Below are 27,301 nucleotides of genomic sequence, written 5' to 3'. Positions count from 1 at the left end.
ACCCCTAGGGAGCAGGAGGGGGCAATAGAACCCCTAGGGAGCAGGAGGGGGCAGTAGAACCCCTAGGGAGCAGGAGGGGGCAGTAGAACCCCTAGGGAGCAGGAGGGGGCAGTAGAACCCCCAGGGGAGGGAGGGGGCAGTAGAACCCCAGGGGGAGGGAGGGGGTAGTAGAACCCATAGGGAGCATGAGGGGGCAGTAGAACCCCTAGGGAGCAGGAGGGGGCAGTAGAACCCCAGGGGGAGGGAGGGGGTAGTAGAACCCATAGGGAGCAGGAGGGGGCAGTAGAACCCCAGGGGGAGGGAGGGGGCAGTAGAACCCCTAGGGAGCAGGAGGGGGCAGTAGAACCCCTAGGGAGTAGGAGGGGGCAGTAGAACCCCTAGGGAGCAGGAGGGGGCAGTAGAACCCCAGGGGGAGGGAGGGGGTAGTAGAACCCATAGGGAGCATGAGGGGGCAGTAGAACCCCAGGGGGAGGGAGGGGGTCGTAGAACCCCTAGGGAGCAGGAGGGGGCAGTAGAACCCCAGGGGAGGGAGGGGGTAGTAGAACCCCTACGGAGCAGGAGGGGGCAGTAGAACCCCAGGGGAGGGAGGGGGTAGTAGAACCCCTAGGGAGCATGAAGGGGCAGTAGAACCCCAGGGGAGGGAGGGGGTAGTAGAACCCCTAGGGAGCATGAGGGGGCAGTAGAACCCCAGGGGGAGGGAGGGGGTAGTAGAACCCCTAGGGAGCATGAGGGGGCAGTAGAACCCCAGGGGGAGGGAGGGGGTAGTAGAACCCCTAGGCGCAGGAGGGGGCAGTAGAACCCCTAGGGAGCAGGAGGGGGCAGTAGAACCCCTAGGGGGCAGCAGGCAGTAGAACCCCAGGGGAGGGAGGGGATAGTAGAACCCCTAGGGAGCAGGAGGGGGCAGTAGAACCCCTAGGGAGCAGGAGGGGGCAGTAGAACCCCTAGGGAGCAGGAGGGGGCAGTAGAACCCCTAGGGAGCAGGAGGGGGCAGTAGAACCCCTAGGGGAGGGAGGGGGCAGTAGAACCCCTAGGGAGCAGGAGGGGGCAGTAGAACCCCAGGGGGAGGGAGGGGGCAGTAGAACCCCCTAGGGGGAGGGAGGGGGTAGTAGAACCCTAGGGAGCAGTAGAATCCCAGGGGGAGGGAGGGGTCAGTAGAACCCCCAGGGGAGGGAGGGGCAGTAGAACCCCCAGGGGGAGGGAGGGGGCAGTAGAACCCCTAAGGAGCAGGAGGGGGCAGTAGAACCCTAGGGAGCAGGAGGGGGCAGTAGAACCCCTAGGGGGAGGGAGGGGCAGTAGAAACCCTAGGGGGAGGGAGGGGGCAGTAGAAACCCTAGGGGGAGGGAGGGGGCAGTAGAACCCCTAGGGGGAGGGAGGGGGCAGTAGAACCCCAGGGGAGGGAGGGGGCAGTAGAACCCCAGGGGGAGGGAGGGGGCAGTAGAACCCCTAGGGAGCAGGAGGGGGCAGTAGAACCCCAGGGGGGAGGGAGGGGGTAGTAGAACCCTAGGCGCAGGAGGGGGCAGTAGAACCCCTAGGGAGCAGGAGGGGGCAGTAGAACCCCTAGGGAGCAGGCAGTAGAACCCCAGGGGAGGGAGGGGATAGTAGAACCCCTAGGGAGCAGGAGGGGGCAGTAGAACCCCTAGGGAGCAGGAAGGGGCAGTAGAACCCCTAGGGAGCAGGAGGGGGCAGTAGAACCCCTAGGGGGAGGGAGGGGGCAGTAGAACCCCTAGGGGAGGGAGGGGGCAGTAGAACCCCTAGGGAGCAGGAGGGGGCAGTAGAACCCCTAGGGAGCAGGAGGGGCAGTAGAACCCCTAGGGGGAGGGAGGGGGCAGTAGAACCCCTAGGGAGCAGGAAGGGGCAGTAGAACCCCTAGGGAGCAGGAGGGGGCAGTAGAAGCCCCAGGGGGAGGGAGGGGGCAGTAGAACCCCAGGGGAGGGAGGGGGCAGTAGAACCCCAGGGGGAGGGAGGGGGCAGTAGAACCCCTAGGAAGCAGGAGGGGGCAGTAGAACCCCTAGGGAGCGGGAGGGGGCAGTAGAACCCCAGGGGGAGGGAGGGGCAGTAGAACCCCAGGGGGAGAGAAGGGGCAGTAGAACCCCTAGGGAGCAGGAGGGGGTAGAACCCCTAGGGGGGGAGGGGGCAGTAGAAACCCTAGGGAGCGGGAGGGGGCAGTAGAACCCCTAGGGGGAGGGAGGGGGCAGTAGAACCCCAGGGGAGGGAGGGGGTCAGTAGAAACCCCAGGGGGAGGGAGGGGGCAGTAGAACCCCCAGGGGGAGGGAGGGGGCAGTAGAACCCCCAGGGGGAGGGAGGGGGCAGTAGAACCCCTAAGGAGCAGGAGGGGGCAGTAGAACCCCTAGGGGGAGGGAGGGTGGTAATAAGGTCCTAGACGCATCACAAATGGAACCCTATTCCCTAAACAATGCACTACTTATGACCAGGGCCCCATCAGGTCTCAAGACGCGCCCCCACCCTCAATCAGCTCTCAAGACGCCCCGTCTCTCCCCCCCATGAGGTCTCAAGATAAAGGGAGGAAGAGTACAGAGAGCAGAGCCCAAAGCTGTGAGGTCAGGCACCTTGTCTGCCCCCCCCCGTCACTCCTGTCTGGCTTGGCGATGATAGGAGCAGCAACCTTAAAGAAGGGTCTATAACATCTAACCCAGATGTTTTTTTGGGGTCAAGTTTAAGGAGCTCCTTTAGCACCTCGGACTCAGTGACCGCCTGCAGGGAGAAACTTTGTAGCGGGGCAGGGGAAATAGAGGAAGGAGCATCGGGGATAGTCGCATTAGAAGGGGTGGGAGATGAGGAAATGTTGGACAGGTAAGGAGGCATGGCTGAGTCAAATAGGAATCCTGACTTAATGAAGTGGTGATTTAAAGAGCTCAGCCATGTGCTCCTTGTCAGTAACAACCACATCAACATTAAGGGACATGGGCAGCTGTGAGGAGGAGGGTTTATTCTCCAGGTCTTGAACCGTTTTCCAGAACTTCCAGGGGTTAGACCTACAGAGAGAGAACTGCTCCTTAAAGTAACTACCTTTGACCTTCCGGATAGCCTGAGTGGACTTATTCCTCATTTGCCTGAACCAGAGCCAGTCATCCTGAGTGTGCGTGGCTGAGCCTTTCACCAAATGCAGTTCTTGAGGTGGAGTAACTCTGCAAGATCACAGTCGAACCAGGGGCTGAACCTATTTTTAATTCTTTTCTTTTTTATGTGGGCGTGTTTGTTATTAACAATACCACTGAAAATACCAAAAAAGAAGGTCCAAGCGTCTTCGACAGAGGGGATCAAGCTGATTCTATACCATTTTACAGAGGCCGGGTCATGAAGGAAGGCTTGCTCATTAAAGTTTTTTAGCAAGTGTCTATGACAAATCAGGACAGGTCGTCCCACTGAGCAGACATTACGACCGCAGCTGCTTTCCAATCTTTGGGAATCTCAGACGACACGAAAGAGGTTGAACAGGCTAGTAATAGGGGTGGCAACAATTTCGGCAGATAATTTTAGAAAGAAAGGGTCCAGATTGTCTAGCCCGGCTGATTTATAGGGGTCCAGATTTTGCAGCTCTTTCAGAACATCAGCTGTCTGGATTTGGGAGAAGGAGAAATGGGGAAGGCTTGGGCGAGTTGCTGTTGGGGGTGCAGTGCTGTTGACCGGGGTAGGGGTAGCCAGCCAGCTGTAGGAAAATGCTTATTGAAATTCTCAATTATGGTGGATTTATCAGTGGTGACAGTGTTTTCTATCTTCAGTGCAGTGGGCAGCTGGGAGGTGTTCTTATTCTCCATGGACTTTACAGTGTCCCAGAGAGGTAGAGGCCTAAGGGAGGTAGAGGCCTAAGGGAGGTAGAGAGCGTGCGAGAGACTTACCAGATCATTCATGTTAGCGGTGCTAGCAGGGTGAATATCCTCCAGAAACTCCAACAGGTAGAATGTATACCTGTCCATTAGATGGACCCCGATAGCCAGGTCTGGCTGGTGCTGGAAGAACAATACATGGTGTTTCATACATAGGAACTCTTATCAAATCTAACGTATTGAGAAAGCCCTTTTTACATCAGCAGATTATACAGAAACCCAGCCTAAAACCCCAAACAGCAAGCAGCGCAGGTGTAGAAGCACGGTGGCTAGGAAAAACTCCCTAGAAAGGCCAAAAACTAGGAAGAAACCTAGAGAGGAACCAGGCTCTGAGGGGTGGCCAGTCCTCTTCTGGGTGTACTGGTTAGACCAGAGGTACCAGGCTATGAGGGGTGGCCAGTCCTCTTCTGGCTGTGCCAGGTAGAGAGGAACCAGGCTCTGAGGGGTGGCCAGTCCTCTTCTGGCTGTGCCAGGTAGAGAGGAACCAGGCTATGAGGGGTGGCCAGTCCTCTTCTGGCTGTGCCAGGTAGAGAGGAACCAGGCTCTGAGGGGTGGCCAGTCCTCTTCTGGCTGTGCCAGGTAGAGAGGAACCAGGCTATGAGGGGTGGCCAGTCCTCTTCTGGCTGTGCCAGGTAGAGAGGAACCAGGCTCTGAGGGGTGGCCAGTCCTCTTCTGGGTGTACTGGTTAGACCAGAGGTACCAGACTATGAGGGGTGGCCAGTCCTCTTCTAGCTATGCCAGGTAGAGAGTGACCAGGCTCTGAGGGGTGGCCAGTCCTCTTCTGGCTGTGCCAGGTAGAGAGGAACCAGGCTCTGAGGGGTGGCCAGTCCTCTTCTGGATGTACTGGTTAGACCAGAGGTACCAGGCTATGAGGGGTGGCCAGTCCTCTTCTGGCTGTGCCAGGTAGAGAGGAACCAGGCTCTGAGGGGTGGCCAGTCCTCTTCTAGCTGTGCCGGGTAGAGAGAAACCAGGCTCTGAGGGGTGGCCAGTCCTCTTCTGGGTGTGCCAGGTAGAGAGGAACCAGGCTCTGAGGGGTGGCCAGTCCTCTTCTGGGTGTACTGGTTAGACCAGAGGAACCAGGCTCTGAGGGGTGGCCACTCCTCTTCTGGGTGTACTGGTTAGACCAGAGGTACCAGGCTGTGAGGGGTGGCCAGTCCTCTTCTGGCTGTGCCAGGTAGAGAGGAACCAGGCTCTGAGGGGTGGCCAGTCCTCTTCTGGCTGTGCCAGGTAGAGAGGAACCAGGCTATGAGGGGTGGCCAGTCCTCTTCTGGCTGTGCCAGGTAGAGAGGAACCAGGCTATGAGGGGTGGCCAGTCCTCTTCTGGCTGTGCCAGGTAGAGAAGAACCAGGCTCTGAGGGGTGGCCAGTCCTCTTCTGGCTGTGCCAGGTAGAGAGGAACCAGGCTCTGAGGGGTGGCCAGTCCTCTTCTGGCTGTGCCAGGTAGAGAGGAACCAGGCTCTGAGGGGTGGCCAGTCCTCTTCTGGCTGTGCCAGGTAGAGATTATAACAGAGTACATGGCCATTCAGGCCAGATCGTTCTTCAAGATGTCCAAACGTTCAATGATAATCACAGTGGTTATAGGTAAAGTGGTTTTATGGAGGGAGGATTGTTCACACTTTACTTTACAGAGGACAACACGGAGCTACTACCATGTCGACAACACGGAGCTACTACCATGTCGACAACACGGAGCTACTACCATGTCGACAACACGGAGCTACTACCATGTCGACAACACGGAGCTACTACCATGTCGACAACACGGAGCTACTACCATGTCGACAACACGGAGCTACTACCATGTCGACAACACGGAGCTACTACCATGTCGACAACACGGAGCTACTACCATGTCGACAACACGGAGCTACTACCATGTCGACAACACGGAGCTACTACCATGTCGACAACACAGAAGACAACATGGAGATACTATCATGTCGACAACACGGAGCTACTATCATGTCGACAACACGGAGCTACTACCATGTCGACAACACGGAGCTACTATCATGTCAACAACACAGAGGACAACACGGAGCTACTACCATGTCAACAACACCATAGAGGACAACACGGAGCTACTACCATGTCGACAACACCTTAGAGGACAACACGGAGCTACTACCATGTCGACAACACCTTAGAGGACAACACGGAGCTACTACCATGTCGACAACACCTTAGAGGACAACACGGAGCTACTACCATGTCAACACCATAGAGGATAACACGGAGGTACTACCATGTCAACAACACCTTAGAGGACAACACGGAGCTACTACCATGTCAACACCATAGAGGACAACACGGAGGTACTACCATGTCGACAACACGGAGCTACTACCATGTCGACAAAACGGAGCTACTAACATGTCGACAACACGGAGCTACTACCATGTCGACAACACGGAGCTACTACCATGTCGACAACACGGAGCTACTACCATGTCGACAACACGGAGCTACTACCATGTCGACAACACGGAGCTACTACCATGTCGACAACACGGAGCTACTACCATGTCGACAACACGGAGCTACTACCATGTCGACAACACGGAGCTACTACCATGTCGACAACACGGAGCTACTACCATGTCGACAACACGGAGCTACTACCATGTCGACAACACGGAGCTACTACCATGTCGACAACACGGAGCTACTACCATGTCGACAACACGGAGCTACTACCATGTCAACAACACAGAAGACAACATGGAGATACTATCATGTCAACAACACGGAGCTACTATCATGTCGACAACACGGAGCTACTACCATGTCGACAACACAGAGCTACTACCATGTCAACAACACAGAAGACAACATGGAGATACTATCATGTCAACAACACGGAGCTACTATCATGTCGACAACACGGAGCTACTACCATGTCGACAACACGGAGCTACTATCATGTCAACAACACAGAGGACAACACGGAGCTACTACCATGTCAACAACACCATAGAGGACAACACGGAGCTACTACCATGTCGACAACACCTTAGAGGACAACACGGAGCTACTACCATGTCGACAACACCTTAGAGGACAACACGGAGCTACTACCATGTCAACAACACCTTAGAGGACAACACGGAGGTACTACCATGTCGACAACACCTTAGAGGACAACACGGAGCTACTACCATGTCAACCACACCATAGAGGACAGCACGGAGCTACTACCATGTCGACAACACCTTAGAGGACAACACGGAGCTACTACCATGTCAACACCATAGAGGATAACACGGAGCTACTACCATGTCGACAACACCTTAGAGGACAACACGGAGGTACTACCATGTCGACAACACCTTAGAGGTCAACACGGAGCTAATACCATGTCGACACCATAGAGGACAACACAGAGCTACTACCATGTCGACACCATAGAGGACAACACGGAGCTACTACCATGTCGACAACACGGAGCTACTACCATGTCGACAACACCATAGAGGTCAACACGGAGCTAATACCATGTCGACACCATAGAGGACAACACGGAGCTACTAACATGTCGACACCACGGAGCTACTACCATGTCGACAACACCATAGAGGACAACACGGAGCTAATACCATGTCGACACCATAGAGGACAACACGGAGCTACTACCATGTCCACACCATAGAGGACAACACGGAGCTACTACCATGTCAACACCTTAGAGGATAACATGGAGCTACTACCATGTCCACACCATAGAGGACAACACGGAGCTACTACCATGTTACTTCTCCTTCTTGACTGGAGGCCAGGTGTGTGTGTTCTGGTTACTTACCGACAGGGAGTCCTCTCCTACTTGACTGGAGGCCAGGGCCATGAGGTTAGGAGAGTAAAATCTCTCATACATGGAGGCTCCCTGACACGTATCAATGATGAACAGCAGCTCATTGTACCTGAGAACACAGACACAGACACGTATAATATATGTAAAAAAAAATTGTCTCTATACTCTATAAACATTTTGAATTTGAGATGAAATGTCTTACAACGCTTAGTATTTGGTCCCATAATTCCTAGCAGACGATGATTACATCAAGCTTGTGACGCAACAAACTTGTTGGATGAATTTGCTGTTTGTTTTGGTTGTGTTTCAGATTATTTTGTGCCCAACAGAAATTAATGGTTAATAATATATTGTATAATTTGAGTCACTTTTATTGTAAATAAGAATAAAATATGTTTCTGAACACTACATTAATGTGGATGCTACCATGATTACGGATAGTCCTGAAGGAATCGTGAATAATGAATAAGAATGTTACAGAGGCATAAATATCAAACCCCCAAGACATGCTAACTTCCCCTGTTATTGTAATGGTGAGAGGTTAGCATGTCTTGGGGGTATGATATAAAATGCTAACTTCCCCTGTTATTGTAATGGTGAGAGGTTAGCATGTCTTGGGGGTATGATATAAAATGCTAACTTCCCCTGTTATTGTAATGGTGAGAGGTTAGCATGTCTTGGGGGTATGATATAAAATGCTAACTTCCACTGTTATTGTAATGGTGAGAGGTTAGCATGTCTTGGGGGTATGATATAAAATGCTAACTTCCCCTGTTATTGTAATGGTGAGAGGTTAGCATGTCTTGGGGGTACGATATACAATGCTAACCTCCCCTGTTATTGTAATGGTGAGAGGTTTGCATGTCTTGGGGATACATTATAAAATGCTAACTTCCACTGTTATTGTAATGGTGAGAGGTTAGCATGTCTTGGGGATACAATATAAAATGCTAACTTCCACTGTTATTGTAATGGTGAGAGGTTAGCATGTCTTGGGGATACAATATAAAATGCTAACTTCCACTGTTATTGTAATGGTGAGAGGTTAGCATGTCTTGGGGGTACGATATAAAATGCTAACTTCCCCTGTTATTGTAATGGTGAGAGGTTAGCATGTCTTGGGGGTATGATATAAAATGCTATCCTCCACTGTTATTGTAATGGTGAGAGGTTAGCATGTCTTGTGGGTATGATATAATATAATAACCTCCCCTGTTATTGTAATGGTGAGAGGTTAGCATGTCTTGGAGGTATGATATAAAATGCTAACCTCCCCTGTTATTGTAATGGTGAGAGGTTAGCATGTCTTGGGGGTATGCTAACTTCCCCTGTTATTGTAATGGTGAGAGGTTAGCGTGTCTTGGGGGTATGCTAACTTCTTCTGTTATTGTAATGCTGAGAGGTTAGCATGTCTTAGTTAGCATACACTTTTCAAGATTCATTCATGATTATCCATAATTAGTATTTAGCTTCACTGTCCAAATAAATACAGTGCATTTGTAAATTATTCATACCCTTTGACTTCCTCATTTTGTTACATTAAAAACCTTACACCCTGACTATACCACTCGCGTCACCTGAGGTGGAGAAGTCAGTTCTATCAGTGACGCAGATCGCGAAGCAAGTTCTGCCACTCCCATCTCCTCATGGGTTTATAGGAACAGATACCCACGTTCCATCTCCTAATTGGTTATACCCACGTGGCTGATTGAAAGACTAACTGTGTTTTCGGTCGTCGTGGTAATACTATGAAAGTTTAGTAGCGAATCACCATATAAGTTCAAAGATGAAAAATCCTGGAAGGAGGAGAGATGACTAGAAACGATTCGGTTGGCCGTTTTATGTGTGGATTCATTGTCGGGAGTAGAGGACCTTGTGCATTTCAGGTAAAAAATAACAACTCAATGTTTATATCCCATGACAAATTAGCGATCAACAGCAAGCTGGCTAAATAGGACAAATTAGCTAGCAAGTGCCATAAATGTTCAATGCTTTTCGACCTGTCCCCGAATTAATGTAATTGGTTCAGAGTTTGTTTTGATATTTTAACCTGCGTGTTGTGATCACGTTTGGTGTCGGGGGACAAAATACATACATGCACGATGGCGCACGCAGCCGGTTTGGATTCTGTGTTATTCTAAAAAAAATGTAAGTATCCTCATCAAATCTACACACAATACCCCATAATGACACAACAGTTATTTTTTTAAATGTGCAAATGCATAATTCTAAAAAAAAATTAGACCCTTTACACAGTATTTTGTTCAAGCACCTTTAGTACTTACAGCCTTGAGTCTTCTTGGGGATGAAGCTACAAGCTTGGCACACCTGTATTTGGGGAGTTTCTCCCATTCTTCTCTGCAGATCCTCTCAAGCTCTGTCAGGTTGTATGGGGAGAGTTTCTGCACAGCTACTAATTTTTTATTTTATACATTTTTTTAAACTCCTTTTCTCCCCAATTTCGTGTTATCCAATTGTTAGTAGGTACTATCTTGTCTCATCGCTACAACTCCCGTACGGGCTCGGGAGAGACAAAGGTTGAAAGCCATGCGTCCTCCGATACACAACCCAACCAAGCCGCACAGTTTCTTAACACAGCGCGCCTCCAACCCGGAAGCCAGCCGCACCAATGTGTCAGAGGAAACACCTGGCACCTGGCTACCTTGGTTAGAGCGCACTGTTGGAAGGTGAACCTTCTGAGGTCTGAGGTCCTGAGCAGGTTTTCGTCAAGTATCTCTCTGTACTTTGCTCCGTTTATCTTTCCCTCGATCCTGACTAGTCTCCCAGTCCCTACCGCTGAAAAATATCCCCACAGCATGATGCTGCCACCACCATGCTTCACCGTAGGAACTGTGCCAGTATTCCTCCAGACGTGACGCTTGGCATTCAGGCCAAAGAGTTCAATCTTGGTTTCATTAGACCAGAGAATCTTGTTTCTCAGGGTCTGAGAGTCCTTTAGGTGCCTTTTGGCAAACTCCAAGCGGGCTGTCATGTTCCTTTTACTGAGGATTGGCTTCAGTCTGTCCACTCTACCATAAAGGCCTGATTGGTGGAGGGCTGCAGTGATGGTTGTCCTTCTGGAAGGTTCTCCCATCTCCACAGATGAACTCTGGAGCTCTGTCAGAGTGACCATTGGGTTCTTTGTCACTTTCCTGACCAAGGTCCTTCTCCCCCAATTACTCAGTTTGGCCGGGCGGCCAGCTCTAGGAAGAGTCTTGGTGGTTCCAAACTTCTTCCATTTAAGAATGATGGAGGCCACTGTGTTCTTGGGGACCTTAAACGTTGCAGACATTTGTTGGTACCCTTCCCCAGATCTGTGCCTCGACAGAATCCCGTCTCGGAGGTCTATGGACAATTCCTTCGACCTCATGGCTTGGTTTTTGCTTTGACATAATATAATAATAATAATATATGCCATTTAGCAGACGCTTTTATCCAAAGCGACTTACAGTCATGTGTGCATACATTCTACGTATGGGTGGTCCCAGGGATCGAACCCACTACCCTGGCGTTACAAGCGCCATGCTCTACCAACTGAGCTACAGAAGGACATGCACCTGTCAACTGTGGGACCTTATATAGACAGGTGTGTGCCTTTCCAAATCATGTCCAAACAATTGAATTTACCACAGGTGGACTCCAATCAAGTTGTAGAAACATCTCAAGGATGATCAATGGAAACTGTTGAGTCTCACAGCAAAGGGTCTGAAAACTTATGTAAATAAGGTATTTGTTCTTAATATATTTGCAAACATGTCTAAAAACCTTTTCTCTGTCATTACCTCTTTAAGGAATACTTAGGATAGGATAAAGTAATCCTTCTCACCCCCCCTCCCCCCCCTTAAAATATTTAGATGCACTATTGTAAAGTGGCTGTTCCACTGGATGTCATAAGGTGAATGCACCAATTTGTAAGTCGCTCTGGATAAGAGCGTCTGCTAAATGACTTAAATGTAAATGTAATATGGCTTTTTCTTCACAACTCTGCCTAGAAGGCCACATCCCAGAGTCACCTCTTCACTGTTGATGTTGAGACTTGTGTTTTGAGGATACTATTTAATAAAGCTGCCAGTTGAGGACTTGTGAGGTGTCTGTTTGTCAAACTAGACACTCTAATGTACTTGTCCTTTTGCTCAGTTGTGCACCGGGGCCTCCCACTCCTATTTCTATTCTGGTTAGAGACCATTTGCGCTGTTCTGTGAAGGAGTAGTGCACAGCGTTGTACGAGATCTTCAGTTTCTTGGCAATTTCTCGCATGGAATAGCCTTCATTTCTCAGAACAAGAATAGACTGATGAGTTTCAGAAGAAAGGTCTTTGTTTCTGGCCATTTTGAGCCTGCAAACGAACCCACAAATGCTGATGCTCTGGATACTCAACTAGTCTAAAGAAGGACAGTTTTATTGCCTCTATAATCATAAGAACAGTTTTTAGCTGTGCTAACATAATTGCAAAAGGGTTTTCTAATGATCAATTAGCCTTTTAAAATGATAAACTTGGATTAGCTAACACAACGTGCCATTGGAATACGGGAGTGATGGTTGCTGATAATGGGCCTCTGTACGGCCAATGTAGATATTCCATAACAAATCTGCCATTTCCAACTACAATAGTCATTTACCAATTTGTAAGTCGCTCTGGATAAGAGCGTCTGCTAAATGACTTAAATGTAAATGTAAATGTCAATTATGGGGTATTGTGATGTCATTATGGGGTGATGTAATTATGGGGTATTGTGATGTCATCGTGGGGTATTGTGATGTCATCATGGGGTATTGTGATAATAATAATAATAATAATAATAAATGCCATTTAGCAGACGCTTTTATCCAAAGCGACTTACAGTCATGTGTGCATACATTCTACGTATGGGTGGTCCCGGGAATCGAACCCACTACCCTGGCGTTACAAGCGCCATGCTCTACCAACTGAGCTACAGAAGGACCACGGGTGATGTCATCATGGGGTATTGTGATGTCATCATGGGGTAGATTGATAAATGTTTAATCAATTTTAGAATAAGGATGTAACAAAACGTGGAAAAAGTCATATAATAGTTTAAAACGTTTACATGCTTTACAAGGAGGATTTCCAATAATCCCGTTAACATGGACACATCTGAAATCAGGCTACACGATGGAACTTAAATAAATGTAGGAAATCACCAATCAACATCCTACCACATTGATTGACCCTGTTGTTTTTGAGAAGCCTATTGGATTCTGAGTTTAGACTCAGTTTGTGAAAACTATTTCCAAGATGAATATTTTCATTTTTTTCCCGAACTCACTTCAGTCAGGCATAAGAGGGATGTTTAGGTGGCTATCCGCAGATCAAACACACCTCTGGAATGCCGAGTAAGGTGTCGACGTGTCCTAACGGAGGTGTCGACGTGTCCTAACGACGGTGTCGACGTGTCCTAACGACGGTGTCGACGTGTCCTAACGGAGGTGTCGACGTGTCCTAACGGCGGTGTCGACGTGTCCTAACGGCGGTGTCGACGTGTCCTAACGGCGGTGTCGACGTGTCCTAACGACGGTGTCGACGTGTCCTAACGACGGTGTCGACGTGTCCTAACGACGGGGTCGACGTGTCCTAACGGAGGCGTCGACGTGTCCTAACGCAGGCGTCGACGTGTCCTAACGCAGGCGTCGACGTGTCCTAACGCAGGCGTCGACGTCTCCTAACGGAGGCGTCGACGTGTCCTAACGGAGGCGTCGACGTGTCCTAACGGAGGCGTCGACGTGTCCTAACGGAGGCGTCGACGTGTCCTAACGGAGCGTCGACGTGTCCTAACGGAGGCGTCGACGTGTCCTAACGGAGGCGTCGACGTGTCCTAACGAGCGGTGTCCTAACGCAGTGTCGACGTGTCCTAACGCCGGCGTGTCGCCGGCGTGTCCTAACGCCGGCGTCGACGTGTCCTAACGCAGGCGTCGTGTCCTAACGGAGGCGTGACGTGTCCTAACGGAGGCGTCGACGTGTCCTAACGGAGCGTCGTGTCCTAACGGAGGCGTCGACGTGTCCTAACGGAGGCGTCGACGTGTCCTAACGGAGGCGTCGACGTGTCCTAACGGAGGCGTCGACGTGTCCTAACGGAGGTGTCGACGTGTCCTAACGACGGTGTCGACGTGTCCTAACGACGGTGTCGACGTGTCCTAACGACGGTGTCGACGTGTCCTAACGACGGTGTCGACGTGTCCTAACGGAGGTGTCGACGTGTCCTAACGACGGTGTCGACGTGTCCTAACGGAGGTGTCGACGTGTCCTAACGGAGGTGTCGACGTGTCCTAACGGAGGTGTCGACGTGTCCTAACGCAGGCGTCGACTTGTCCTAATGCAGGTGTCGACGTGTCCTAACGACGGTATCGACGTGTCCTAACGGAGGTGTCGACGTGTCCTAACGGAGGTGTCGACGTGTCCTAACGACGGTGTTGACGTGTCCTAACGCAGGTGTCGACGTGTCCTAATGCAGGTGTTGACATGTTTTAATGCAGCATTTTTACATTGAGAACTACTTATGTCCCCACGTCCTTTATCGCCTTAAGTGTGTGGCGTCTTCGTGTGGGCTGCGGTGTGTGTTAAACCTCCTAATGAAAGCACCGCGGGCCAGAAGGGGACAAAGTCACGGTGATGCTGTGACTCCCTCCCTCCCCCTCCCTCCCTCCCCTCCCTCTTCTCTCCCTCCCCTCCCTCTTCTCTCCCTCCCTCCCCTCCCTCTTCTCTCCCTCCCTCCCTCCCTTCCCTCTTCTCTCCCTCCCTCCCTCCCTTCCCTCTTCTCTCCCTCCCTCCCCTCCCTTCCCTCTTCTCTCCCTCCCTCCCCTCCCTTCCCTCTTCTCTCCCTCCCTCCCCTCCCTTCCCTCTTCTCTCCTCCCTCCCCTCCCTCCCTTCCCTCTTCTCTCCCTCCCTCCCTCCCTCCCTTCCTCTTCTCCCCTCCCCTTCTCTCCCTCCCCTCCCTTCCTCCCCTTCTCTCCCTCCCCCTCCCTCCCTTCCCCTTCTCTCCCTCCCCTCCCTTCCCTTCCTCCCCTTCTCTCCCTCCCCTTCTCTTCCTCCCCTTCCTCCCCTCCCTCCCCTTCTCTCCCTCCCCTTCTCTTCCTCCCCTTCTCTCCCTCCCCTTCTCTCCCTCCCCTTCTCTCCCTCCCTCTTCTCTCCCTCCCTCTTCTCTCCCTCCCTCCCCTCCCTCTCCCTCTCCCTCTCCTCTCCCTCCCTCTCCCTCCCCTTCTCTCCCTCCCTCCCTCTTCTCTCCCTCCCTCCCTCTTCTCTCCCTCCCTCCCTCCCTCTTCTCTCCCTCCCTCCCTCCCTCTTCTCTCCCTCCCTCCCTCCCTCCCTCCCCTCCCTCTTCTCTCCCTCCCTCCCTCTCCTCTCCCTCTCCCTCCCTCTCCCTCCCTCTCCTCTCCCTCCCCTCCCTCTCCCTCCCCTTCTCTCCCTCTCTCTTCTCTTCTCTCCCTCCCTCTTCTCTCCCTCTTCTCTCCCTCCCTCTTCTCTCCTCCCTCCCTCCCTCTTCTCTCCCTCCCTCCCTCCCTCTTCTCTCCCTCCCTCCCCTCCCTCTTCTCTCCCTCCCCCTTCCCTCCCTCCCCTTCTCTCCCTCCCCTTCTCTCCCTCCTCAACCTCCCCCTTCTCTCCCTCTCTCTCCCCTCCCTCCCCTCCCTCCCCTTCTCTCCCTCCCCAACCTCCCTTCTCTCCCTCCTCAACCTCCCCTTCTCTCCCTCTTCTCTCCCTCCCTCCCCTCCCTCCCCTTCTCTCCCTCTTCTCTCCCTCCCTCCCTCCCTCCCCTTCTCTCCCTCCCCTTCTCTCCCTCCTCAACCTCCCCTTCTCTCCCTCCTCAACCTCCCCTTCTCTCCCTCCTCAACCTCCCCTTCTCTCCCTCCTCAACCTCCCCTTCTCTCCCTCCTCAACCTCCCCTTCTCTCCCTCCTCAACCTCCCCTTCTCTCCCTCCTCAACCTCATCCCCCCTTACCTTCTCTTAGTCCACATCTGTTCAAAGGCATCGGCCAGCTCCACGTTGCTGATCTCTTCAGAGTCCTGGAACTTCAGGAAGCCGTTCCCACCGTGACCTGTCAATCAATCAATACATTCATCAATCAAGCACTGTGCCCGCGTATGTATGTATGTGTGTGCATCCGTGTGTGTGTGTGTCTCTCTGTTACGTACGTGTGTGCGTGTCTGGTGTGTGCGTCTGCCTGGTGTGTGTGTTTAGCGTGTGCATGTCTGATGTGTGTTTGCCGAGCGTGTGTGTGTGTGCCTGGCGTGTGTCTGCCTGCGTGTGTCTGCCTGCGTGTGTCTGCCTGTGTGTGTGCCTGGCGTGTGCCTGGCGTGTGTCTGCCTGTGTGTGTGTGTCTGCCTGAGTGTGTGTGTGTGTGTGTGTGTGCCTGGCGTGTGTCTGCGTGTGTGTGTGTGTGCCTGGCATGTGTCTGCGTGTGTGTGTGTGTGCCTGGCGTGTGTGTGTGTGTGTGTCTGCCTGTGTGTGTGTGTGCGCGTACCAGTGAGGTAGATGAGGATGTTGCTGTGGTCGTCAGAGAGGAGGCGTTTAGACCGCGGCGTGCTGGGTGGCAGCCTTCCCGTCAGCACACGAAGGAAGTTCTCAACGGTCACCTGAGAGAGAGACAGAAACAGACAGAGAGACAGAGACAGACAGAGACAGAGAGAGACAGAGACAGACAGAGACAGACAGAGACAGACAGAGACAGAGACAGACAGAGAGACAGAGACAGAGAGAGAAAACAATCATTCCCCGGGCTGTTACGTTTCCCCTGACTGCAACACGATGAACCACGTACTATTTATAGATGGTCAGTATTCACCGTGGAAATAAATGAATACCAGGATAAGCATGACCCATCCGTCTGGCTGGTACGTTGAACTCAACACACACCTGTTATGATGGTCCAGAGGTGATTACTGAATAACCAGGGAAGACCTAGCGAGGTACATCTTCTACCCCCAAGTCATAAGAACATCTAGTCAACTGGCTACCCAGACTATTCACAGTGCCCCCCTCCCTCTCTTTACACACTGCTGCTCTCTGATGTCATCTATGCATAGTCACTTTAATAACTCTACCTACATGTACATACACCCTGTATAGCCTCCACATTGACTCTGTACCGTAACACCCTGTATATAGCCTCCACATTGACTCTGTACCGGTACCCCCTGTATATAGTCTCCACATTGACTCTGTACCGTAACCCCCTGTATATAGCCTCCACATTGACTCTGTACCGTAATACCCTGTATATAGCCTCCACATTGACTCTGTACCGGTAACACCCTGTATATAGCCTCCACATTGACTCTGTATCGGTACCCCCTGTATATAGCCTCCACATTGACTCTGTATCGGTACCCCTGTATATAGCCTCCACATTGACTCTGTACCGGTACCCTGTATATAGCCTCCACATTGACTCTGTACCTGTACCCCCTGTATATAGCCTCCACATTGACTCTGTACCGGTACCCCTGTATATAGCCTCCACATTGACTCTGTACCTGTACCCCCTGTATATAGCCTCCACATTGACTCTGTACCGTAACACCCTGTATATAGCCACCACATTGACTCTGTACCCCCTGTATATAGCCTCCACATTGACTCTGTACCTCCACATTGACTCTGTAACACCCTGTATATAGCCACCCACATTGACTCTGTACCGTACCCCCTGTATATAGCCTCCACATTGACTCTGTACCGGTACCCCCTGTATATAGCCTCCACATTGACTCTGTACCGTAACACCCTGTATATAGCCTCCACATTGACTCTGTACCGTAACACCCTGTATATAGCCACCACATTGACTCTGTATCGGTACCCCCTGTATACTGGTTAAGGGCTCATAAGTCAGCACTTCACTGTAAGGTCAACTACACCTGTTGTATTCAGTTGTATTGGCAAAGGGGGAGGGGCTTGGTGTGAGCGGCAAGGGGAGGGGCTTGGTGTGAGTGGCAAGGGGTGGGGCTTGGTGTGTGTGGCAAGGGGAGGGGCTTGGTGTGAGTGGCAAGGGGTGGGGCTTGGTGTGAGTGGCAAGGGGTGGGGCTTGGTGTGTGTGGCAAGGGGTGGGGCTTGGTGTGTGTGGCAAGGGGTGGGGCTTGGTGTGTGTGGCAAGGGGAGGGGCTTGGTGTGAGTGGCAAGGGGAGGGGCTTGGTGTGAGTGGCAAGGGGAGGGGCTTGGTGTGAGTGGCAAGGGGAGGGGCTTGGTGTGAGTGGCAGGGGGATGGGCTTGGTGTGAGTGGCAAGGGGAGGGGCTTGGTGTGAGTGGCAAGGGGAGGGTCTTGGTGTGAGTGGCAAGGGGAGGGTCTTGGTGTGAGTGGCAAGGGGAGGGGCTTGGTGAGTGGCAAGGGGAGGGTCTTGGTGTGAGTGGTAACACACTCACCTCGTAACCACGGTAATCCACCTCTACGTCATCTCCATACACGTTGAGCTCCATGTTCTTGTGACTGAACACCGTGGCCGGCTTCGGGTTTCTATGGTTACACGCCATGTCGTCTGCCAGCATCAAAACTATGTGACTGGAGAGAAGGAAGGGAGGGAGGAAGGAAGTAAAGAGAGAGGGAGGGATCAGTTATAACATGTCCATATTTGACCTGAGTATGGCACCTGCTTCTCTCAGCATCCCCTAACCAGTCCTCACTCACCTGCTTCTCTCAGCATCCCCTAACCTGTCCTCACTCACCTGCTTCTCTCAGCATCCCCTAACCAGTCCTCACTCACCTGCTTCTCTCAGCATCCCCTAACCAGTCCTCACTCACCTGCTTCTCTCAGCATCCCCTAACCAGCCCTCACTCACCTGCTTCTCTCAGCATCCCCTAACCAGCCCTCACTCACCTGTAACAGTTAGCTACCTGTCTGGGATGCCCTGTCTCTTGACAATACAGTACACAGACAGGGTAACAGTTAGCTACCTGTCTGGGATGCCCAGTCTCTTGACACTACGGTACACAGATAGTGTGTTGGCCACATGACGATAGTTGAACCAGAATCTGGATGTGCACACCTAAGAGGAAAAGGACAAAGTTAATTTTGTATTAAATGTTAATGTTGAAAGCACAAAATTCAACATCTTGGACACTTCATTAAAATAATATTACGATTGAAGTGTGTGTGTGTGTGCATAATTACTCACCAAAACTGCCCAGTTGTTTGTGTGTCCACTGCTGAAGAATTGACCAGCTTTAGCCTGCATTATTTCAGAAAGGAACGGGTAGTTCGTTAGGTTGGGTACCTTGGTATTGACCAGCACACAAGGACATATAGAGTATGGAGAGTGGTGGCAGGCTGGCGCTGATCAATGCGCCGGATGCGTTTTTTTTCTTCTATTCATTTCCGAGTCACTTTATTCACAAAATATTTCCCCTAAACATAGAATCAAGATGTTTCGACTTATGTGTGACTGTCGATAACTTCAGAACGAAATTGACTACAAATATAAAGTGGCCAAAATATTAGCAATTGTTACCAACAAGTGAGAGATAAAATGATGCTTCGAAATGCCAGCAGCATACCACCCTACATACCACCCTACATACCACCCTACATACCACCCTACATACCACCCTACATACCACTGCTGCTTAAACAGGGTTGGTCCCGGAGTTTACCCAGAATGCCCCGTGCGAAATCATCTCTGGTACATCCCAGATGATTTGGTCCTAAAAGCTACATTTCCTTACTGTGTTTAAAGAAGAGTCTGACTGGACATATAGAGTGGACCATAGTAAAAGTAGTCTTTGTAGCAAACAGCTAGTTAGCTAGCCTAGCAAGATAATGTACAAACGACAGAAGAAGATCAGACAGGGATATTAACATTAGCTAACTAGATTAGAAAGCAGTAGTGGTTTAAACAGCAAGGTGAAACGAATATTTTTGAACGAGTATCGCTAAGAAAAAAGGTGCTATATATTTACCTCAATATTATTACTTTCCACCGCGCCAGGAACAATAAACAGGCTGAAAAGTGTGAATACTTTCAGGGAACAACAACTAGCCATGTTGCTACTACAGGAAGAGCTATCGCCTTAGGTTCTTCTTCTTCTTCTGCTTCTTCTTCTTTGATGATATCCCGGTCCGCAAACTAACGTTGAAGGTGCATGCCGCCACCTACTGTGCTGGAGTGTACAATTAATCGTGGTCCGACAAAATTCTGTACTAAGAAAAAATATATATATATATTTTTTTTAAAACGAATAATCCCTACTAATTCAATACTGAAACAATCCACATTTAAGATGATTCAACATGTCAACAGCCATTTTGACAGTAACATCTGTTACTCCCAATAACTATTTCGCCATATCCACTATAACCTTAAACCTTTCCACAACCAAAGTCATGTTGATAACCTTACCAATGAAAGCTATGAAGTTTATTTACTATCAAAGTGTCCTTTGACCCTGCACATTCATTGATGACAAGATTTTGGAAAAGGTATCGAAACCATGCCAGGACCAGCAGAAACACCAACCCTGACATTAGATCCACTTCGTACAGGCCAGGACCAGCCATGGAAGCTCCATCAGTCCTCACTGTGGTTCCACCAATCTGTCATACAGCCTCTGCATATGATACATCATGACTGATTCTAGATCTATGAGCCTCTCTAGTCTCTCTCTACACCTGTACAACCCCCACAATTACAACACTGAACCTTAACATTTCTCTCTCAGTCACCATAATCATGTGTTCCTCCACACTTGGCCCATATTGGTCCAAATGGTCCAAGCACACCAACACAGTCGTGAAGAGGGCACGACAAAGACTATTCCCCCTCAGGAAACTAAAAATGTTGGCATGGGTCCTGAGATCCTCAAAAGGTTCTACAGCTGCAACATCGAGAGCATCCTGACTGGTTGAATCACTGCCTGGTACGGCAACTGCTCAGCCTCCGACCGCATGGCACTACAGTGCGTACAGCCCAGTACATCACTGGGGCAAAGCTGCCTGCCAGCCAGGACCTCTATACCAGGCGGTGTCAGAGGAAGGGCCTAAAAATTGTCAAAGACCCCAGCCACCCCAGTCATAGACTGTTCTCTCTACTACCGCATGGCAAGCGGTACCGGAGTGCCAAGTCTAGGACAAAATGGCTTCTCAACAGATTTTACCCCCAAGCCATAAGACTGCTGAACAGATTTGCATTATGTCCCCCCCCCAACCCCTCATTTACACTACTGCTACTCTCTGTTCATCATATACGCATAGTCACTTTAACCATATCTACATGTACATACTACCTCAATCAGCCTGACTAACAGGTGTCTGTATATAGCCTCTCTACTTTTATAGCCTCTCTACTTTTATAGCCTCGCTACTGTTATTCACACTATTTTTACTGTTGTTTTATTTCTTTATTTACCTATTGTTCACCTAACACCTTGTTTGCACCTTTGGTTAGAGCCTGTAAGTAATCATTTCACTGTAAGGTCTACCTACACCTGTTGTATTCAGCATTTCACTGTAAGGTCTACTACACCTGTTGTATTCAGCATTTCACTCTGAGGTCTACAGCTGTTGTATTCAGCTTTTCACTTAAGGTCTACTACACCTGTTGTATTCAGTTTCACTGTGAGGTCTACTACACCTGTTGTATTCAGCATTTCACTGTCAGGTCTACTACACCTGTTGTATTCAGCATTTCACTGTCAGGTCTACATTTCACTGTAAGGTCTACCACCTGTTGTATTCAGCATTTCACTGTAATGGTCTACTACACCTGTTGTATTCAGCATTTCACTGTAAGGTCTACTACACCTGTTGTATTCAGCATTTCACTGTCAGGTCTACTACACCTGTTTCACTATTCAGTTGTATTCAGCATTTCACTGTAAGGTCTACTACACCTGTTGTATTCAGCATTTCACTGTGAGGTCTACTACACCTGTTGTATTCAGCGCACTGTGACAAATAAACTTTGATTTGATATTTTCTCTCCTTTACACTGAGAAGGCCAGCATCCCGGAGATGCCTCTTCACTGTTGACATTGAGACTGGTGTTTTGCGGGTACTATTTAATGAAGCTGCGAGTTGAGGACTTGTGAGGTGTCTGTTTCTCAAACTAGACACTAATGTACTTGTCCTCTTGCTAAATTGTGCACCGGGGCCACCCACTCCTCTTTCTATTCTGGTTTGAGACAGTTTGCGCTGTTCTGTGAAGAGAGTAGTACACAACGTTGTACGAGATCTTGAATTTCTTGGCAATTTCCCGCATGGAATAGCCTTCATTTCTCAGAACAAAAATAGACTGATGAGTTTCAGAAGAAAGTTCTTTGTTTCTGGCCATTTTGAGCCTGTAATCGAACCCACAAATGCTGATGCACCAGATACTCAACTAGTCTAAAGGCCAGTTTTATTGCTTCTTTAAGCATAACAACGATCAGCCGTTTCCAGCTACATTAGTCATTTACAACATTAACAATATCTACACTCTATTTCTGATCAATTTGATCCGAAAAATTGGCTTTTCTTTCAAAAACAAGGACATTTCTAAATGACACCAAACTTTTGAACGGTAGTGTGTGTATATATGTATATATATATGGTCTAAAGTAGTGCACTATATATAGGGAATAGGGTTCCATAGGGCTCTGGTCTAAAGTAGTGCACTATATATAGGGAATAGGGTTCCATAGGGCTCTGGTCTAAAGTAGTGCACTATATATAGGGAATAGGGTCCCATAGGGCTCTGGTCTAAAGTAGTGCACTATATATAGGGAATAGGGTTCCATAGGGCTCTGGTCTAAAGTAGTGCACTATATATAGGGAATAGGGTCCCATAGGGCTCTGGTCTAAAGTAGTGCACTATATATAGGGAATAGGGTTCCATAGGGCTCTGGTCTAAAGTAGTGCACTATATATAGGGAATAGGGTTCCATAGGGCTCTGGTCTAAAGTAGTGCACTATATATAGGGAATAGGGTCCCATAGGGCTCTGGTCTAAAGTAGTGCACTATATAGGGAATAGGGTTCTATAGGACTCTGGTCTAAAGTAGTGCACTATATAGGGAATAGGGTCCCATAGGGCTCTGGTCTAAAGTAGTGCACTATATATAGGGAATAGGGTTCCATAGGGCTCTGGTCTAAAGTAGTGCACTATATAGGGAATAGGGTTCCATAGGACTCTGGTCTAAAGTAGTGCACTATATAGGGAATAGGGTTCCATAGGTGTCACAGTGTATCTGCAGTGAGGCCTGGTCAGCGAGAGACAGACAGAGAGACAGACAGAGAGAGATAGACAGAGAGACAGAGAGACAGAGAGAGACAGACAGACAGAGAGACAGACAGACAGACAGAGAGACAGACAGAGAGACAGAGAGACAGACAGAGAGACAGACAGACAGAGAGACAGACAGAGAGACAGACAGAGATAAATAGATAGACAGAGAGACAGACAGAGAGACAAACAGAGACAGACAGAGAGAGATACAGACAGACAGACAGAGAGACAGACAGACAGAGAGACAGAGAGACAGACAGACAGAGAGACAGACAGACAGAGAAATAGAGACAGAGAGACAGACAGACAGAGAAATAGAGACAGAGAGACAGACAGACAGAAATAGATAGACAGACAGAGAGACAGACAGAGATAAATAGATAGACAGAGAGACAGACAGGTGGAAATGATTAGAGTACATGGCCATTAAGGCCAGATCGTTCCTCAAGATGTTCAAATGTTCAGAGATGACCAGCAGGATCAAACAACATAACCAATATAATGACTAATAGATTAACCAATATAATGACTAATAGATTAACCAATATAATGACTAATAGATTAACCAATATAATGACTAATAGATTAACCAATATAATGACTAATAGATTAACCAATATAATGACTAATAGATTAACCAATATAATGACCAATAGATTAACCAATATAATGACTAATAGATTAACCAATATAATGACTAATAGATTAACCAATATAATGACTAATAGATTAACCAATATGACTAATAGATTAACCAATATAATGACTAATAGATTAACCAATATAATGACTAATAGATTAACCAATATAATGACTAATAGATTAACCAATATAATGACTAATAGATTAACCAATATAATGACTAATAGATTAACCAATATAATGACTAATAGATTAACCAATATAATGACTAATAGATTAACCAATATAATGACTAATAGATTAACCAATATGACTAATAGATTAACCAATATAATGACTAATAGATTAACCAATATAATGACTAATAGATTAACCAATATAATGACTAATAGATTAACCAATATGACTAATAGATTAACCAATATAATGACCAATAGATTAACCAATATGACTAATAGATTAACCAATATAATGACTAATAGATTAACCAATATGACTAATAGATTAACCAATATAATGACTAATAGATTAACCAATATAATGACTAATAGATTAACCAATATAATGACTAATAGATTAACCAATATAATGACTAATAGATTAACCAATATAATGATGCCTACTAAGTAACAGTAGATAGAAATCTTGCTGAAACTAAATATATTTGTATAAATAACCTCACACTACCCGTGTGGGTCAACCAGAACCACCGTGAGGGTCCACCAGAACCACCGTGAGGGTCCACCAGAACCACCGTGAGGGTCTACCAGAACCACCGTGAGGGTCTACCAGAACCACCGTGAGGGTCTACCAGAACCACCGTGAGGGTCCACCAGAACCACCGTGAGGGTTCACCAGATCCACCAGGCTTCCTTACTGAACAATGTATTTATTTTCTATGAATTTGTATTGTATTCCTGTTTTGCATTTCAGATTTTATATTTGATGTGTGTATCTTTGTAATTACAGAGCTCATTTGTACAAGAAACCTTGGTTTCACTCTGAACATGACTCCCTCCCAAATTATAGGTTTAAATAAAACAATGATTTTTAAAATTTATTTTACCTTTATTTAACCAGGCAAGTCAGTTAAGAACAAATTCTTATTTTCAATGACGGCCTGGGAACAGTGGGGTTAACTGCCTGTTCAGGGGCAGAACGACAGATTTGTACCTTATCAGCTCGGGGGTTTGAACTCGCAACCTTCCGGTTACTAGTCACACGCTCTAACCACTAGGCTACGCTGCCGCCCCGATTAATACTTGTGTTATTTTATTAAAAGGGAATAAAGATTCTCTGATACATGGGATCACATGAATCAGGTCACCATGGCTTTTGGTCACAAATGAGCCAACCACAGCACATTATAATATACTATTATATACTGGAGGCAGCAATAACAAATCCACAGAATAACAGAGGACTAAGGATATAGATTACTATTCACATACTTTTATTTCCACAGATATCCTCTAGCAGTTAAGAACATACTGTTATACACAGTTACAGAAGCAGTGCATGGTGGGTAGTGGGCACCTACTCAATTAAGGATGACAAAAAATGTGTGTATAAAATAACGTGGGGTGAGAGATTTCCACTGACACAAAATCATCAACCAAATCACCACCTCCTCCATTCTTCTCTTCTTTAAAAAAACAAACAAATCTTTTAAATTGGGACGTTGAGGCAAACAGGCTAACTCTACAGCAGAGTTTCACAAACTCGGCCCTTTGGGCAACAACGTTTTGGCTTGTTGTCCTAGCACTACACAGCTGATTAAAAATAATCAAAGATTGACGAGTTGGTTATTTCAATCAGCTGTGTAGTGTTAGGACAACAAACAAAACGTGCACTCAGGACAGTGGTTGGATAACCCTGACTTAGAGGATCTAAAACAAGGATAGGCGACCCTGGACAGTGGTTGGATAACCCTGACTTAGAGGATCTAAAACAAGGGTAGGCGACCCTGGACAGTGGTTGGATAACCCTGACTTAGAGGATCTAAAACAAGGGTAGGCGACCCTGGACAGTGGTTGGATAACCCTGATTTAGAGGATCTAAAACAAGGGTAGGCGACCCTGGACAGTGGTTGGATAACCCTGACTTAGAGGATCTAAAACAAGGGTAGGCGACCCTGGACAGTGGTTGGATAACCCTGATTTAGAGGATCTAAAACAAGGGTAGGCGACCCTGGACAGTGGTTGGATAACCCTGACTTAGAGGATCTAAAACAAGGGTAGGCGACCCTGGACAGTGGTTGGATAACCCTGACTTAGAGGATCTAAAACAAGGGTAGGCGACCCTGGACAGTGGTTGGATAACCCTGACTTAGAGGATCTAAAACAAGGGTAGGCGACCCTGGACAGTGGTTGGATAACCCTGACTTAGAGGATCTAAAACAAGGGTAGGCGACCCTGGACAGTGGTTGGATAACAAGAGGATCTAAAACAAGGGTAGGCTGATCCCTGATCCTGGAGCCACTTCATGTTTTTGATCTAACCGTCCTGGAATACCAGCTGTGTTGAATAGATCACTGAACTGATCAATTAGCTCAGTTGGTCAGGTGTGGTCTACCCCTTATCTAGAGGCTTGCTGATGGGGCAGTTGAATAGAGGTCAGGGGTTGAAGGTCAAGGTTCGAGGCCAGGGGTTCAGAGGTGTGATTGATTCATAAAAAATAAAAAAAATGGCCCACAGATGGCAACTAGCTTTACGTTGTCGTCATATTTACCACCGGGCTACTATTATTGTACTTTCTGCATGTGATCAACCACATGATCAACTACATGATTAACCACCTGATCAAACAACAGCATCAAACACATTGAAAAGAAAAACAATATATTTTCATCACAAGTTTAAGATTCACAAGTCTTCCATCAGCTCTCTGTGCTCTAGTGCTTCTCCGTTGGCGACTGAACAGATTTTAGAGAAAGAGAGAGGTGAGGGAGAAGAGAGAAGAGGGGGAAGAGAGGAGAGAGAGAAGAGAAAGAGAGGAGAGAGAAGAGAGAGAGGTGAGGGGGAAGAGAAGAGAGGAGAGGGAGGAGAGGAGAGTGGGAGGAGAGAGAGAGGTGAGGGGGAAGAGAGGAGAGAGGTGAGGGAGAAGAGAGAGAGAGGGAAGAGAAGAGAGAGAGGTGAGGGAGAAGAGAGAGAGGTGAGGGAGAAGAGAGAGAGAGGTGAGGGAGAAGAGAGAGAGGTGAGGGAGAAGAGAGAGGTGAGGGAGAAGAGAGAGGTGAGGGAGAAGAGAGGAGAGAGAGAGAGAGAGAGAGGTGAGGGAGAAGAGAGAGGTGAGGGAGAAGAGAGAGAGAGAGGGAAGAGGTGAGGGAGAAGAGAGAGGTGAGGGAGAAGAGAGGGAGAAGAGAGAGAGAGAGAGAGAGAGAGAGAGAGAGAGAGGGGGAAGAGAAGAGAGAGAGGGAGGGGGAGAGAGAGAGAGAGGTGAGGGGGTGAGGGAGAAGAGAGAGGGAGAAGAGAGAGGTGAGGGAGAAGAGAGAGGGTGAGGAGAAGAGACAGAGGTGAGGGAGAAGAGACAGAGGTGAGGGAGAAGAGACAGAGGTGAGGGAGAAGAGAGAGAGGTGAGGGAGAAGAGACAGAGGTGAGGGAGAAGAGAGAGAGGTGAGGGAGAAGAGACAGAGGTGAGGGAGAAGAGAGAGAGGTGAGGGAGAAGAGACAGAGGTGAGGGAGAAGAGAGAGGGTGAGGGAGAAGAGAGAGAGGTGAGGGAGAAGAGAGAGAGCGAGATAGGTGAGAGGAGGAAGAGAAGAGGTGAGGGAGAAGAGAGAGGGAAGAGAAGAGAGGAGAGTGGGAG

At 48.7% G+C, this 27,301-nt stretch overlaps 1 protein-coding gene across 1 annotated transcript in view; it reads right to left on the bottom strand.

Moving 5' to 3' along the window:
* Nucleotides 1-19,707, bottom strand: part of LOC124025813 (GPI-anchor transamidase-like) — a 28,834-nt gene extending 9,127 nt beyond the window's left edge. Inside the window, exons 1-8 of the mRNA XM_046339136.1 lie at nucleotides 19,557-19,707; nucleotides 18,776-18,829; nucleotides 18,555-18,646; nucleotides 18,026-18,161; nucleotides 16,128-16,239; nucleotides 15,605-15,701; nucleotides 7,644-7,761; nucleotides 3,858-3,968 (exon numbers count right to left, since the gene is read on the bottom strand). Of these exons, the coding sequence (XP_046195092.1) occupies nucleotides 3,858-3,968; nucleotides 7,644-7,761; nucleotides 15,605-15,701; nucleotides 16,128-16,239; nucleotides 18,026-18,161; nucleotides 18,555-18,646; nucleotides 18,776-18,829; nucleotides 19,557-19,640 (804 nt within the window). The 5' untranslated portion in view covers nucleotides 19,641-19,707. The remainder of the gene's footprint in view (nucleotides 1-3,857; nucleotides 3,969-7,643; nucleotides 7,762-15,604; nucleotides 15,702-16,127; nucleotides 16,240-18,025; nucleotides 18,162-18,554; nucleotides 18,647-18,775; nucleotides 18,830-19,556) is intronic.
* Nucleotides 19,708-27,301: the final 7,594 nt, after the last annotated feature.

Source organism: Oncorhynchus gorbuscha, unplaced genomic scaffold (genome assembly GCF_021184085.1).
Source record: "Oncorhynchus gorbuscha isolate QuinsamMale2020 ecotype Even-year unplaced genomic scaffold, OgorEven_v1.0 Un_scaffold_2459, whole genome shotgun sequence".
Lineage (NCBI taxonomy): Eukaryota > Metazoa > Chordata > Actinopteri > Salmoniformes > Salmonidae > Oncorhynchus > Oncorhynchus gorbuscha.
This window is presented reverse-complemented; position numbering and strand designations above follow the sequence as displayed.